This window comes from Mauremys mutica, chromosome 5 (assembly GCF_020497125.1).
Source record: "Mauremys mutica isolate MM-2020 ecotype Southern chromosome 5, ASM2049712v1, whole genome shotgun sequence".
NCBI lineage: Eukaryota > Metazoa > Chordata > Testudines > Geoemydidae > Mauremys > Mauremys mutica.
The window spans coordinates 124,428,898-124,446,519 of NC_059076.1; the positions used below are offsets into that span (position 1 = coordinate 124,428,898).

At 38.7% G+C, this 17,622-nt stretch overlaps 1 protein-coding gene across 10 annotated transcripts in view; it reads left to right on the forward strand.

The window, feature by feature from the left end:
* Window positions 1–17,622, forward strand: part of ZFYVE28 (zinc finger FYVE-type containing 28) — a 299,046-nt gene that overhangs the window by 238,962 nt on the left and 42,462 nt on the right. For 7 of the 10 annotated variants that reach the window (XM_045018917.1, XM_045018912.1, XM_045018918.1 and 4 more), the window contains one exon: window positions 9,966–10,070. The exons of 1 other annotated variant lie outside the window; for it this stretch is intronic. In XM_045018917.1, coding sequence (XP_044874852.1) covers window positions 9,966–10,070 — 105 coding nt within the window. Of the gene's footprint in view, window positions 1–1,549; window positions 2,094–9,965; window positions 10,071–17,622 lie in introns of those variants that run through there. 2 more of the 10 variants (XM_045018919.1, XR_006579779.1) reach the window with 1 other exon arrangement.

Sequence of the window (17,622 nt, forward strand, 5' to 3'; positions counted from 1 at the left end):
GCAGCTAGCGAGAACTGGTTGACTACAGGAAATATGAGGTAGGAAATGCAGGTCAATTGACCTCAGAATCCCACAGTATCCCTGGAACTCCGGAGTGGGTCTCTAAGGGTGCGCTAATGAGAATGGAAGAGAACCGTATAAAGGGGAATCTTGATTTCATGCACATTAAGTAGGTTTTATCAAACACAAGGTTACAGTGTTAATATAACAGAAATTGCAGTGAGTAAATGAAGTCTCCAAAAAGTGAATAAAGGTGTTTTCTCTATCTGTTAGTTATTGTAACATCAGGAAATTGTTTGTAAAGGCCCCCATAATTATTGAAGTTCAATTGCACTGGGCCCTGTACAAACACAGAGTTTCTTGTCGTGAAGAGCATACAATCTAAATAATCAGTCAAAAAGAAATACTACCATTTCTGGTAGACATTTTCACTTTATAATGGCACAGAGAAGCGAGACACTTTTAAAATTGTGTATACATTGTTTTTTCTAATAGTTAAACCCACCTTTGATATATTACACTATCTTTAACTTTAATGGAATCTTTCATACGATGTATATCCTCAAACACTTTAACACTTTACCGAAATAAAAAATGAGATAACAGACAATATCTGAGTTTAAGTATGGAAAACAGTGGAGGGAAGGCATTTTCTAATGTTTATAGTCATAAAAAGAGTAACAAAAATAGTATATAAAGAAGGGAGATAAGCGTAAGCAAGAGTTTAGTGAATCAGGTTTGAATTGGAGCATTAGTAAGGCAGGAAGACACAGAAGGGCTGTTCTAGATGGCAGGAGCTGGAACGGGAAAGATAGTCCCATACTGACTAGTTTCTGAGGAGGAGGGTGTAAGATGAGGAGAAGAAATGGGGAGGAGAGTAGTAAAAGATAATACAAAGTAGGCTGAAACAAATCCATGGAGATTATTTTTTTAAAAGAGGCAGGTATCAAATCCTCAGCTGGTATAAATTTGGTATCACTTCATTTATATCAATGGATCTATGCCAGTTTGTACCAGCTGAGGCTCTGTGCCAAAGATTCATAGATGATTCAAAGATTCACAGGTTGTATAACCAGAAAGAACCATTGTGATCAGCTAGTCTGGCTGGATGGTAATTCTCAGCTTCTGAATGAGAAACAAATGGAGATGTTTGTGGCTGGCAGTGATCAGGAAGTGCTTCTTGATATTTATGAGAAGACCATGAGGCTGCAACTTTCTGCACATACAGGAATCTTGAAAAGCTAGGATTTGGGGAAGTCCTAGGAGAGGGAGTTGCTATAATTAAGATGTGAGAGGATGACAGCATGGATGAGAATTTTAGCAGAGGTGGAAGGAAAGTTAAGATGAACATGTCAACATACAACTTCAAGTCCAGCAGAGAAGTCATTACAGGTATCAAAAGGTATGTACATGAGGTGAAGAGCTGTTTTGCCTGCTTTTAGAATTTTATGATCAAGCCATTCGTGAAACAGTTCCATAGGGAAGTGCAGATGGAGAAATGCATTTAACAGGTAAGTGTAATGCTGTTTTTATTTGTTGTTTTCCTCAGGGTTAATCCTGCATAAACAGCCATTCCTTTCACCATCCGAGGGAATGGAAAACATAAAGAAGGAAATACCAGTCCCTTCAAGAGAGAAAGTAAAGACGAGGGATGGGAAAACAAGGTTAAAGAGACAGAGTGGGGAATACGTAAGGGGACACTGTTAAAATTTTAATTTAAGCATTTTATGTATTTTTGTTAATGTGAAAAAAATTGTTTAATTTGTTATTGAATGCTTTATGGCTTGTCTGACTTCCCAATATTTATTTATTTAATTAATTCTTGGTGCTCTGTGTGGTTTTTGTACTACTGGAGTGATTTTATGTTCATATGACTGCATGTAAAGAAATACCTTACCAGTATGTTGGTTAATATGTCAAATGTGAACTGTATTGTATGTAGGACTGAGACCACAAGTCTTCTTTTTGGGGGACCATGTGTAGAGAGCTTTTCAGATGTTGATTCTTCATCTGTTGTATAATTATAGAAAATGAAGTTGTTTGAAGTGTTCATGTGTAAATCAGGTAAAAAAATAAATGCTTTCCCACAATCATGCGGGATGCTGTGTTTTATGTATCTAGACTATCACCCCAAAACTTGGGGTGCCTGGCCCTAGAATCACCTACCTATCACCTTCCTTAATCTGTCTTCCTAAGGTATGGGTCTCCAGGATAACTAAGGAAACACTTGGAGGACATGGATATGGCCTTCTAATAAATGATAGACAATATTCTTTCCCCAAAAAAAGTATCCTTTTGTTAATGTAACTAATAATCCCTAATACAATATAATCTAAAAACCTAACTAAAATACAAATCTCTTATTGCAAGTTAGAGTATTCAAAATGCAATTGCATACAGTTCAAATTATTCTAAATGTTTGAGCTCTGTTACAGATATCTGGTCTGCAATGGATCCCTGATAAGAGTTCTTAAATTGTACTTTACATTTTACAGAGGTAAATTACAATTAACACACACTCAGACATCTATATATATGCGCGCGCGCGCACACACACACACTCCCTCTATGATTAAAAACCTGCAGGGTTTCTCTGTCCTGTCAGCTTTCTGTTGCTGCTGCTGTAGCTGCCTCTCTCGATCAGCTCTCTTGCCAGTTCGTCCACTCACCTGCTTAACTTCTCTCCTTGTTTTCTCAATTCCTTGTTCATTCCTCTCTCAACCATTTGCCTTTTACTCTGTTCTGTCAGCTATCAGATCTTTATTGCACATGCTCACTGTCTTATCAGGTCGTTTCCGCTCATGCTCCCTGCCAAACATTATCAGCTTGAATGCATGCCAACATTACCTTATTCTGGGATGCACATTCCAAATACTCACTGCCATTGTTTACCCAGAGCTCTGACTTGCTGACCTTATCATGTGACCTGTAGCTTCTAATGGTGGAGTGACTTGTTTATTCAGGGACACAAAACAGAGTCTGAGGAATTTCTCTGGTATGAAGATGGTCTGACATAAATGTACATTACATGTTGACAGATTAGTCAGCCAAGAGTTTGCACCTGTTTAGACATATAGCAGATAATTGTTAAGTCTGAGACAGATACAGAACCCAAACGTCTCAGAAATTTTTTATTTGTACAGATATGGAAGAATAAAAGCAAGACTAACTCTGTCTAACCTATAAAGTCTATTGTTGAATTTAAGTAGCTTAAATTCTAAAGCACACTGCAGAAGCATATGCATTAATTAGAATTACTAGCAGGCATAGATTTAAATGATGGAAGAGACCCCAGGGGCCAAATTTTGGCAGTCATTGGCCATTGGCACCTGACAAAAAAACCTTTGACAAGCAACAAGAGTGTGAAGTGGAATTCAGACACTTTTTTTTCTGATTCCTCTTAAATCAGTGATTTTCAACCTGTGGTCCACAGACCCATGGGGGTCTGCAGACTATGTCTGAGGTAAGTCTACACTACCACACTACATTGGCATACCAGGTGAAGACACACTATGCCAATGGGAAAGCACTCTCCCGTCAGCATAATTACTCCACCTCCACGAGAGGCAGAAGCTATGTCGGTGGAGAGCATCTCCCACCAACATAGTGTCATGTGGACACTGCTTTAAGTCAGTGTAACTTGTGTCGCTCAGGGCAGTGTCGTTTTCTTATCTCTAAGTGATATATGTTATATTGACTTCAGCGGTATTGTAGACCAGCTATAAGATTTTCAAAGGTGTCTGCACCTCATTTGAAATTTTTTAGGAGACTGCAAATGAAAAAAGGTTGACAACCACTGTCTTAAAGCCATGGACAGTCTGTCCTGCAAATCCCCGGTAGCCGGAGTCTCAGAATGTTTTATAAAGTCTATAGGCTTTATGCCTGCATAGGCCCCTGGACTCAGTAATGGTCCGTACTACAGCCACATTTATGGATTACTCTGGATACTTTGTGTGCTGGGTCTGCTGCTGGCCAGAACACAGAATCACCTTAGAGTCTAAGTTACATGGGTACAAAATGTAATGATTTTATGCAAGGAAAGCATTGTAAGTAGGAGGGGGAAATTATACTTGTAAAATACCTACATTTATTAAACCATACTAATATATACATTGTTCAGACAATCTAAGAGACTGTCCTCTCTGTTCTGACACACTTGTCTCTTCTTTCTCCCATCCCCACAGAGAGGATAAGTGCAACGTTTCAGTAAAAATACACCACTCTGCACTGGACTTTGGTCAAGTTGTAGCTCATGACACATTTGAACATGGATTTCAAATATGGGCAAAAAGGTGTCCAATTTTTTCACCCTATAAAAGAAAAATGGTGAAGTAATATTGTCTTCAGCGCATAGAAATCTGTTGGGGGTGGGGGAAGCGGGAGGAAGATGTGAGAAATAATCATAGCATAGCGTGGTCGTTCTGGTGCTGTTCATGCTACAAGGGCTACTACTTTCATATCTGCTAATATTACTGTATAATCTCAGGTGATGGGTCAGCTCGTTTACTTTGACTCCACTTACCAAAAGTGAGGGACATTTAAGTGGCCAGCAGATCACTAAAAGCTAGCAATTGCTTCATGCAAAATGTGTCTTGATTGTGAGCTACGGTTTTTTAGTTGTTTTGTGTTTTTAATGATTTCCCAGTAATACTTTGAGGTTAATCACCAGGCTTGTTTACCACTCATTTCCAGATACATAACTTGCATACAATTTATGTTCACTCTTTGTCTTGTTTTCCAACTTGTAACACACACTAAACAAAAGAGCATAACACTAATAACTGATTCAGTGTGCCAACTCTAGCAATTTTTATCATGTCTCATGATATTTGTTTTTTTCATAAAGCTTTAGCTCATTGAGTCCTGTGATTACACAAGACTTTCAACTTGCTTTTTTTAAAAAGACAGTTTCTAGCCCCTTTGGTAGTGGAGAAAAGTTGGAAAACATGAATCCTAAGGGCTCAAAACCCAGAAGGCAAATATGAATAATAGGGCTGTCAAGTGATTTAAAAAATTAATCGTGAGTATTTGCATGAGTAAAACATTAATCACGCTGTTAAACAATAATAGAGTACCATTTCCTTAAATATTTTTGGATGTTTTCTACATTTTCAAATATATTGATTTCAATTACAACACAGAATACAAAGTGTACAGTGCTCACTTTATATTTATTTTTGTTTACAAATATTTGCACTGTAAAAAACAAAAGAAATGATATTTTTCAGTTCACCTAATACAAATACTGTAGTGCAGTCTCTTTATCATGAAAGTTGAACTTACAAATGTAGAACTATTTACAAAAGAAAAAACTGCATTCAAAAATAAACCAATGTAAAACTTTAGCGCCTACAGGTCCACTCACTCCTACTTCAGCCAATCACTCAGACAAACAAGTTTGGTTACAATTTGCAGGAGATAATGCTGCCCGCTTCTTGTTTACAGTGTCACCTGAATGTGAGAACAGGCGTTTGCATGGCACTGTTATCACCGGTGTTGCAAGATATTTCCATGCCAGATGTGCTAAATATTCATATGTACCTTTATACTTCAACCAGCATTCCAGAAGACAAACATCCATGCTGATAATGGGTTCTGCTTGATAACCATCCAAAGCAGTTCATTTTCATCATCTGAGTCAGAAGCCACCAGCAGAAGGTTGGTTTCTTTTTTGGTGGTTCAGGTTCTGAAGTTTCCGTATTGGAGTGTTGCTCTTTTAAGACTTCTGAAAGCATGCTCCACGCCTCGTCCCCCTAAGTTTTAGGAAGACACTTCAGATTCTTAAAACCTTGGGTCAAGTGTTGTAGCTATCTCTAGAAATCTCTCATTGGTACCTTCTTTGCATTTTGTCAAACGTGCTGTGAAAGTGTTCTTAAAACAAACGTGCTGGGTCATCATCTGAGACTGCTATAACATGAAATATATGGCAGAATGTGGGTAAAACAGATCAGGAGACATACAATTCTCCCCCACGGAGTTCAGTCACAAATTTAATTAATGCATTATTTTTTTTAACGAGCATCATCAGCATGGAAGCATATCCTCTGGAATGGTGGCCGAAGTAGGAAGGGGCATATGAAGGTTTAGCATATCTGGCAGGTAAATACCTTGCAATGCCGGCTACAAAAGTGCCATGCAAATGTCTGTTCTCACTTTCTTGTGACATTGTGAATAAGAAGCAGGCAGCAGTATCTCTCATAAATGTAAACAAACTTGTTTGTCTTAGGAATTGGCTGAACAAGAAGTAGAACTGAGTGGACTTGTAGGCTCTAAAGTTTTACATTGTTTTGTTTTTGAGTGCAGTTATGTAACAAAAAAAATCTACATTTGTAAGTTACACTTTCACGATAAAGAGATTGCACTACAGTACTTGTATGAGGTGAACTGAAAAATTCTATTTTATCATTTTTACAGTGGAAATATTTGTAATCAAAATAGTAATAAGGAGCACTGTACACTTTGTATTCTGTGTTGTAATAGAAATCAATATATTTGAAAATGTAGAAAAACATCCAAAAATATTTAATAAATTCCAATTGGTATTCTGTTGTTTAACAGTGCGATTAATCACGATTAACTTTTGAGTTAATCATAGAATATCAGGGTTGGAAGGGACCTCAGGAGATCTTCTAGTCCAACCCCCTGCTCAAAGCAGAACAAATCCCCAGACAGTTTTGTTAACTGCGATTAGTCAACAGCCCTAATAAATAATCTAGAATGCATTGTTTTTTTAAAATCTCCTGGCTCTTTAGCCAGTTTTAAGATTTTTGAGGTCTGACTCCTGATGTTTACAATGTGTGAAATACTAAATTTAGCAAAAATAGATACAATATTTCTGTATTGCAGGAAACTGAGAAATAATCACTGGGTTTCTTCATGCAGGATTTAACAGAAAAGTATATAAGGAAAGCAGGACTTGATCCCTTCTTAAAGAAAGTATTACTAGCTGGAGGAAGTTTCAGGGGCAAAATTGAAACAGAAAAATTATAAAAGAAGCAACTGCTAATAGTTTTCTGCATTCTATAATAGTGTTACTGCTACTGAAGATATATGATCAGTAGCTTTCATCTTGACAAGGCAGATTGTCCTGCGTGATTCATAGATTCATAGATTCTAGGACTGGAAGGGACCTCGAGAGGTCATCGAGTCCAGTCCCCTACCCTCATGGCAGGACCAAATACTGTCTTAGACCATCCCTGATAGACATTTATCTAACCTACTCTTAAATATCTCCAGAGATGGAGATTCCACTACCTCCCTAGGCAATTTATTCCAGTGTTTAACCACCCTGACAGTTAGGAACTTTTTCCTAATGTCCAACCTAAACCTCCCTTGCTGCAGTTTAAGCACATTGCTTCTTGCTCTATCCTTAGAGGTTAAGGTGAACAAGTTTTCTCCCTCCTCCTTATGACACCCTTTTAGATACCTGAAAACTGCTATCATGTCCCCTCTCAGTCTTCTCTTTTCCAAACTAAACAAACCCAATTCTTTCAGTCTTCCTACATAGGTCATGTTCTCAAGACCTTTAATCATTCTTGTTGCTCTTCTCTGGACCCTCTCCAATTTCTCCACATCTTTCTTGAAATGCGGTGCCCAGAACTGGACACAATACTCCAGTTGAGGCCTAACCAGCGCAGAGTAGAGCGGAAGAATGACTTCTCGTGTCTTGCTCACAACATACCTGTTAATGCATCCCAGAATCACGTTTGCTTTTTTTGCAACCGCATCACACTGTTGACTCATATTTAGCTTGTGGTCCACTATAACCCCTAGATCCTCTGCCGTACTCTTTCCTAGACAGTCTCTTTCCATTTTGTATGTGTGAAACTGATTGTTCCTTCCTAAGTGGAGCACTTTGCATTTGTCTTTGTTAAACTTCATCCTGTTTACCTCAGACCATTTCTCCAATTTGTCCAGATCATTTTGAATTATGACCCTATCCTCCAAAGCAGTTGCAATCCCTCCCAGTTTGGTATCATCTGCAAACTTAATAAGCATACTTTCTATGCCAATATCTAAGTCATTGATGAAGATATTGAACAGAGCCGGTCCCAAAACAGACCCCTGCGGAACCCCACTTGTTATACCTTTCTAGCAGGATTGGGAACCATTAATAAGTACTCTCTGAGTATGGTTATCCAGCCAGTTATGCACTCACCTTATAGTAGCCCCATCTAAATTGTATTTGCCTAGTTTATTGATAAGAATATCATGCAAGACCGTATCAAATGCCTTACTAAAGTCTAGGTATACCACATCCACAGTGATCATAGTGTGGACTCATAATCTTGTATTATTTTACATCATTTTGCTGTCATAGAACTGGTTATGATGCCATATATTAGCAGTATGACCACATTTCAGGATTAGGAAGGTGAAGATGTGCTGTGAGAGCAAATCTTTGTTTAAATGCAAATGTCTCTTCAGAGTGAGCAGAATTGGCAAGGGAAATTACTTAAAACAAATGAAAGTTAAATGGATTTTTGTTGAAGTCTGATAAATTATTTTCCCAGTGTGCCCGTCCTCCTTTCAACTAAAACATAATATACTCGGGGATTTATTTTTAAATTGGCAATCAGAAATAAGGAACACGAAGGGGTACGTTTTGAAAGCGATGTGTGGGAGGTATGCAAACAACTCTTATTGTTTCGTAACAATTAGATTAGATCATGTACCTTTTATATATTGCTTTGAGAAATTCCCCTTAAGTGTTCTTCTGGACACTTGCCTGCAAAACTAGCTGTTTTAAATATGACAGGAGTAGAGAATCTGGATTACAACTGGCTTGAATGCATGTCTCATACATACATGCCGGTCAAACCATTAATTCAAATTAACCAATTACATTTCTTCAAACTAATTATATTTCTGAGACAGACCTCTCTCTCTCTCTCTCTCTCTCTTTGGATGTCGAATGATTTTCATTGTCAGACCCCTTAGTTCAAAGGGCTTTAAAAAATGTTTTTGTAATGTCTAGAACCAATACTACTGTGATACATTTGCTCAGGAGTACATTTTTCTTTATCTACTGTAATTTAATTTCCTTCAATGTGTGGAACTTCCAATAGTGACAATTTTTCACTGAGATATAAACACTGTTCTGCTGCACCTTATTAATTTGCAAATGAGTACTACCTGAAATTATTTTTAATTCTAATTTTGAAATTGGCTACATAGACAGTGTCCCTTTAAAGATCATATAATATTTACAAGCTATTTCATTGTCGGGTGTATTCCATTATTTTAAATAGTTAATGTTTTGCTCATTAGCCAGTAGATTTATAAAGTAGCCGTGGTTTGTCAAGCTCTGCATAGGCATGTCAATCAGGTTTTAGATCAAATTTTGAGCTCCATGGCAGTTTTGAGGGCCATGCAGTCCTGTGCTGACTGAGCAAATAATGGATTTGTTAAATCATATAGTATAGCAGCAGGACAGGAAGCGAGAAGCAACTCTTCATTTACCACATTGACTTTCCCTTCCCATTCTCCTCCTTCCTTCCAACAGCTTGGAAACTGTTAGCTGAAACTTGTCTTGGCATTTTAAAAGTTCTTCGGGCTTATATCTTTGGTTATATTGGTATGAAACATACAATGGTTTTCGGGATGCCTGGTCATGGTGTATCTTCATTCTAAAATGTAGGCCAATATTTACAATATGTAGACACATTTGCACTCACACTTTAAAATAACGAAGGTCTTTTGTTTTTTCCCCAGCATTCTTAACTGCATACTATAAAGTAAATTGATGATTTTCACAGAGAGCATGCCCATTGTTCCTGCCAGTTGATCTGCGCTTTTTGTACTAATCTAAAATATGTTCAAATATATACCTGGGCTCCCAGAGAGTAAATAATTGTTACTGTCGCTGTAGTTTTCTTTTCTTGTATGATCATTTGCGATCCATTGCTCTATTCTCATTTTTGTTCTTTTCAGCAGTTCATTTTGTTTCCATATGCTTTTTTCAGTTCTCAGGATGGCTTACGTGATTCCCCCCTCAGCTCCATCTCCAGCAGTGACTATGACAGTGTTTCTGTCACTACATGTAGTCTCTCCAGCATATACGCTCTGAGGTAATAATAATCTCACTTCACAGTCACATTTGACTAATTGTATTGAGTGATGGTTGATGAAAAATTTTCATTGAATTAACACTAAAGTGACAGCAGCACTTCAGATAATTCTTCCTTTCAGCACACAGGCACATTTATTTGTGAAGCTTGTTTTGTATGCTAATAAAGTCATTGTGAGAGTCTTACTGTTTGTGGAGCATTGTCATGAGGTACACAACAATGAATTGCACAGCATTTGGGATCATCATCTGATCTCATTTTTCATTATGTTCAAAGAGATACTTTTTAGGTACATTCCTAAAGAGGTACTTAAGATAACTAGCTTTTAAAATACATTTTAGACAGAGTTTTATACACCTGATACAATAGGACTTGATTGCAGAAAAAGATTATTATTGAAAAACAGTGAATGACTATACATTACTAGGTCTTCTCTCTCCAGATGGCATGGTTCTGCCATCTGTTTTCTGCTTCCCTGGGATCTAATAGTAAAATCAGAGGAATGTCACAACTAAGAATAGTTTCTTTAGTTTTGCTATTATTTTGTGGCCCAAAAAATGCTAAGAATGCTGGCGTGTGTTCTCATCAGCTCAGCATATGTGAGGGAGACGAATCTTTGTAGTTGATTTTGCTAAGAGAATTAGTAAGGATTATGAGTAAGGCTATGTTTTAGTCATGGATATTTTTAGTATGTCATGCACAGGTCGCAGGCAGTAAACAAAAATTCATGGCCCGTGACCTCTCCATGACTTGTATTATATACCCCTGACTAAATCTTGTGGGTGTATGGCCCAGGGAGTGCCGCAGGTGCCTGTGTGGGGTTGCCGTGGGTGCTCGGGGGGGGGCCTGGGAGGGTTGCCATGGGTCCGGGGGGGGCAGTCTGGGACCCCTGCTGGTGCTGAGGGGTGCAGGCAGCGGTTGGTGACCCAGGACCACTGCTGGGGGCGGGGGACGACTGGCAAGCTCCGTGCCTGGCTCCCTGGAAGCGGCAACATGTCCCTCCCTCAGGTCCTAGCTCCACGCACTGTCCCCTCTCTAAGCACCGGCTCCGCAGCTGCCATTGGCCGGAGCTGCGAGGGTGATGCCTGTAAGCGGAGGTAGCGCATGGAACTAGAAGCTGAGGAGGGAGGGACATGTTGCCGCTTTCAGGGAACCCCCCCCAAGGTAAGTGCCGCCCAGAGTCCTCACACTCTCCCATTCCCAAGTCCTCAGCCCTGATCCCCCTCCCACACCCAAATTCCTGCTGCTGCTGGGGGGGAGGGGGCAGTGGCCCACAACTACCCCAGCAGCGGCCGATGTGGCTGGCCAAGGGGCTGCTCGAATTGCTCAGGCGGCCCCCAGGCCAGCCGCACAGGCCGCTGCAGAACTCATGGAGGTCCCAGAAAGTCAGAGAATCCATGACCTCCATGACAAACTAGCAGCCTTAATTATGAGGGAATGCATTTTAGGGCAACAAAAAGATATTAAAACAGAAATAAAGGTTCTTTTGCTTTTTCAGTATTTTCATAGAAATTATGTTGCCTTTTTTAACAGTACATTCGGAGAGATACTGAAATTTTAGTCAAGATGTTTCTGGTGTTTCTAGATCTGTGATAATTCTCTGCTTTTCTTCTTTTGTTCTTCTTCTTGCCGCTTTATCTTTCAATTGTTTATATGTATTCAATGCTTCTTGACCTTGGTGTAGGATCAGGAATTCAAGAGTTTATGAGAAGTTTGGGGAAGCAGAAATGGGGGAAAAGATGGTCTTTCTCTAAAAATGTCAGAAGAAAAGTACCATATCAAAATAATAATTTGTTTGAGTGCCTCCATATAAGATTGTAATTAGAGTGAATTCTGTACTTCCAAATGCCAAATAATAGCGTTCTATGGAGACATCTAATTTTCCTGATGGGTTATGCTATTCCTGCTCTCTATCTTCCCACCTTTTCTGTTCGCATGTTGCACTAATTTTTATCAGCAATCATAAAAAAAAGTTGTTGGAAAATCTGTTTTCCTCTTACCTTATTGAATTTTTGGTCTTTGACTCTGGCTATAAGTTGATCCTGCACATGTCTGTCTGAAATGCCAGTTGCACAAAACCTTTCTTGAGCTTTTTTAATCTTTGATTTTTTTTCTAGGTAAACACATTACTCCTAAATTATTCTAAACATCCCATACTTCCTGTGCCTTAGTTTGCATTTTTTAGGGCTTGTATACATGGGGATACTCAGGAAAATTAATCCAAGTTAACTAAAAGGTGTGAATTAAAAGTAAATTAATTAAACTGCATTAAACCTTGAGTGGACGCTCTCATTCAGAATTAAAGTGGCCTTAATTCAGTTTAGTTTAATTCAAAGTGCATACCACAAGGGACAGACGTACCAGTCCAGTACATTTTCCAGAATATATACAAATGTTACCCAAGGAATTTGAGTTTATAGTAAAGTGAATTAAACTAAACTGAATTGAGGCCATCTATACAGGGGTTTAATACAGTTTAACTAATCCACTTTAAATGTACACCTTTAGTTAATACAGATTAACTTTTCTGAGTGTCCCCAGATAGACAAGACTTTAGTTTTTTGGTGAGGGGAATTAAATGCAAAGTGGTCTTATTGTATCTGTCCTTTATATTTCCTTGACTAACGTGTTTATCTTTGCCTGGTAAAACCATTCTTTGTGTCTTTCCATTTCTGAAGTATTTCCACTTACCAATATTCTTTGAATAAAGAACATTTTATCTGCCGAATGTGGTTGCCCTCTGCTAAACACACTGTGTAACACTGGAATAAGTCCACTCCAGGCATAGTGATTGCTGAAAGGACAATACAGGATACCTCAAGTGTTCACCAGAGATTCCAAGAGCCTTGAGGACAAGTAATTCTTTATCAGCTAGAGCAGCTTATCTCCTGCACCATATTCGCCTGTCCTTGTAAATTAGTATTTTGTGTGCCACTGTACTAATATTTCATGTAGTTAAGATAACTTGTGTCTACAGCTTTTTCTTGTTGTTAAGATAACTTGTGTCTACAGTTGTTTCTTCTGAAAATTATGTCTGTTGTGTGTGAGTCCATGCTATATCACTGTGAGAATCATTGCTAAATCCCCGAATGCTGTTTTAAAAATTAAGCATTTTCCTGCTCTCTATCTGATCAGTATTATCAGGAGTCAAGGCTTCATGCTGAAACCCCCCATTCAGCAAAGTACTTAAGCACATGCTTAACTTTAACCATGTCACTATCCTGATTTAAAGCATTGAGAATACTTGTGTGCCTTAAAATAAAGTGTGTGCTTAAGTGCTTTCCTGGATTGGAGCCCTAGTTTCCTAGATCCTTTTAAATACATGTACAGTATTTGTCTTTACAGCACCTGAGAACTTTCCTGTTTGTCATAAGCTTTTCACTCTCTCTAAAAGTGTTCCTCTTACCACCTTAACCATCATCTAAGGAGCGCCATCTTTCCCCGTTATCTTACCTTTTTTTCCATCAATATCTTTCTCCAGAATTTTATCATGTTTTAATGTAATCTCAAGCTCCTTGGGCATCATTTTTATATATTCTGGAAAACGTGCTGGCAGGGATGGCTCTAAGAATTTGGCCGCTCCAAGCACGGCGGCCGGGGGACCTCTTGCAGACGTGCCTGCGGAGAGTGCGCTGGTCCCGCGGCTCCGGTGGAGCATCCGCAGGCATGACTGCGGAAGGTCCGCCGGAGCCGCCTGCTGCCCTCCCGGCAAAATGCCGCCCCAAGTGCGCGCTTGGCGCGCTGGGGTCTGGAGCCGGCCCTGCGTGCTGGACAGGTAACGGTGTTCCTTACAAGCAATCGTACAAGGCATTTATTAATGCTTTTTGCAGTGTTTTCAGCCATTAAACTCTCTCTCTGCTGTCTTGTAAGGGTCCCCAACAGCTCCTTATGTACTTGAAAAATTTCCTTTCTTAACTTCTGCAATGTTTGTTTCATTCTCATAACTAGCTTTTTACAATCTCTTACCTTTGCTCTGTTACATTACTGCTGAGTTGTACCCCTCATGCATCTTTGTTATTTTTTGGCACTTTTATTGAGTCTTTTTTCTTTCTTTACTCTTAAATGTGTCTGTGGCCTAAATTTTTACCTTTTTGCTGTTTTCTCTAATAACCTGCAATAAGACTGTAAATAGGAATCAAAATACATTATTTACAATTGTGGAAGGGAATGAATATCACGTGTTAACATAGAAATCTAAAGATTTATTTTGTCCAGTGTCATCCCAAACTATGTTAAATTTACTTGCTTGCTTTAGGATGTTGTTACAAATTTAGAGTTTTAACTACATTAAAGGGAGAGTTTGCTAACGTTCATAATGCTTCTGAGCAAACCTGTGTCCAGTTTTGAGCTTTGTGATTTTTGCATTCTGCTTTGTGAGTTTTGCATTGAAATAATTCAAATAGCTCCAGAGCGTGATACTGCTATGCACACTATCTTACTACACAAGTAGTCCTGTTGACTTTAGTAGGACTCTTTGTATTGTAAGGTACTATTCATTGTGAGTAAGGGTATTGTACTCTGGCCCAAATTGAGTTGATTTGGTGCCAGCACAGGACAAATTTGGTAGGTTGAACTATTTGTCTTTTGGCTTTTGACTTTGAACTCTATGCAGAAATCAAAGTTCAGAGGTTGACAACTAATGTGGATTGAAACTTAAAAAATATATGTACATGAACCCCTGAGAAACCAAATCACGCAAAACCATTCATCACTTGTTTCCCTTTGCTTGTTTAAGTTAGTAGCATTTTTTCATGTATGCCTTTTTGCAGTATAGTTTCAAATTTTATTTGGCAACATTTCATTAATGAATTTCCCTTAGGGTTGTCAAACTCTTTAGAGTGAGAGATGATCTCCGAGAGCAGAGCAGATTAGGTTTAACGCTAAATAGCTCTTTAACATTATTTATCTGTCAGACAAGCAGAGGAAGAGGGAAACATTTACTACTTGAACATCAATTTCTCCATGCTACTGTGATAATCCTTTGCAGGTTATACTAGGCTAACTGACACTCATGTTACAAAGCAGTAAGGAAAACTTCCTAGCTACCAGTTGTGTCATGGAATTGAAACAAATAATTCAGAATGATACATAGAACCCTACAGTGTTTCTCATTTTGCAGTGGGGGAGAAGGTACGTGTGCACATACAACTCCCCACCACCACCATCCTGCACCTGAAGATGAGCCTGTGCTCTAAAATCCCCTCTACTAAACTTTTAGGGCTAGATTCACCAAGGAGAGTATATTCCACTTCCTTACATGAACCTGGATCCTTGCATCCAGGGAAGAATAACCTGATGTTGCCACTACCTGCTTTCCTTCAGGATTTTTGCTGGGGGGGGGGGGAAAGGGGGAAGGTGAACTTTAAATTCTAGTTGGGAGTCGGTGGAATCCTATTGAAGAAAGCTACTTAGGAGATGCATTGAATCATCACACTCCCTGCTGTCCTGTCTTGTCTTTTTCCCAGCCAGAGCTCCACACACCTTTTTGGCACTATCAGAACGATACCATACTGGATGTTTCCAAACATTGTGTAATTATGTCAACAGCTAAACCTTTTATGTGCAATCACATCTTAACGTTAATAGTAACAGAAGAATTTACCACTAACACGAGATACTTATGGATAAAGATAAGGTCAAATGTATTTATTCAATAATGTGCCCTTACCGACATACATGTAAGTCAAAAATTTCAAAGTGACTGGTGATGTTTCATACCTCCATTTCTGGGTGACCAGCTTAAACTCAATAAAGGGGCCCAATTTTAAGATGGTTGGGTGCTCAGCACTTTCTGGAAATTGGTCCTCTGCAAATTGTTCCAAGTTAAGTACCCAAAAATGGAGGCAGACAAAATCACTTGTCACTTTTATCAATAGAAAATAAACATATTACATTTTCTCAGAGGGATCTATGTATCATGCAACTTCCCAGCGCAAGGTGAATGTTTGATCTCACTTACACCAGTGTAAGTCTGGAACAACACCTTTGACTTCAGGGGAATTACAAGGATTTACATCAGTAGACAGAGAACAGAATTTGGCCACTATGTATGCAAACCCAAAGGTTCAGTGGAAGAATTTGTTTCCTTTTCCTTTTCATTCCTTTCTTTTTCTGTAAGAGTACACACATTGAAGAACTTTTTTTATATATATTGTTAAAGAAATAAAGTGTAATGCTTGAATCTAATCAATTTAGATTTCAGGTATATTTTCTTTACTCAGCTATGAAAATCAGTCGCTCTTAAATGTTGTCTGTCTGCAGAAGTCCCTTCCTTTCTCAGCTCTCAGCATCCCTTCAAGCTATGGGGCTAGGTCCTCACAAGCACTTTACAACACATGTGTTTAAATTGAAGATAAATTAATGGGACTACTCATGCTTAAAGTTGAGCATGAGCTTAAACGCTTTACAGGATTGGCGCTATAATAAAGATGAAGCAGATGGATGTAGAACACATTGTGGGGAATGGGGGAGGGGAATGCAAGAGTGTCGACAACAGAAGCACAAGGTTGCTCTATTTAGCTAAGTATAGACCGCATCAATTTAAAAAAAAAATTAAGTGGAGAAGATATATTAATGAATTAGTAACAGTCCACTTGCCTGGCTAAAGTATGTGCTACAGTCCACTTCTGCATTTTAGAATTAGAATTTCCTTTTCCCTAGTCTCCACTTTTGTAATGACTTCTCACACAGCACACAGAATGAAAAGAGATCAAGCCCCCTGTCAGTGATGATCTGTGATTCAGCTACTCAGATGGGAAAAGGGAAGATTGCGGACTAATAGGAAATAATAATATTGGGGCCTTTTAATAATAAAATTGGTGCCTTCTCCAGCAGACTAACACTATTTTTTTTCAGAGAAACATGTCTCCCCATTTAATAACTGTGTGTTGGATTTTTTTCCCCCTTAAACCCCAGACAGTTCTTTTGAAAGTAATAATAATTCAGAGGGGATGTTCTGATTTAATTACTTGACTACTCCAGTCTCACTAGATCTAACTTTGTGAGTTGGTGACTTAAGCACGCCAGGTAACTCAAATCCTCCATGTAGCAGCACTGCACCACCAACTTCTTTGGAAAATTAATGCCATATTTTGAGTGCAAGGTGAATCTTACTTTCTTTAGAATGAACATATCTATACACCTGATCCAAAACTCACAGAAGTCAATGGGATGCTGGATTTCAGACCTTTAATGGACATTGCAATTACTCAAACAGCAGTTAATACAAATGTCTAAACCAGACACCAAAGTTTTTATAGTTAGAGATGGGGGAAATGCTAATTAAGGCAAGATCTCCTGTTCTTGTTACTAATAATTAATGTAAAATGATGAAACCAGCCAAATACCTAGGAAAGGTAAAATTGTATATTTTCAATAGTTTGAGTAAATCTCTGACTGTCAGTGTGGATGCATGTGCTGAACAAACATGTATTTGAGGGAATGTGAGACTAGCAGGCACAAGGTCATCCTTGGTCAGTATAGGAAGAGGGAGAAGTGAGATGATGTTTGTCTTGTTCATGAAAGGAAGGTGAATTGGTGGAGGCTTCATGAT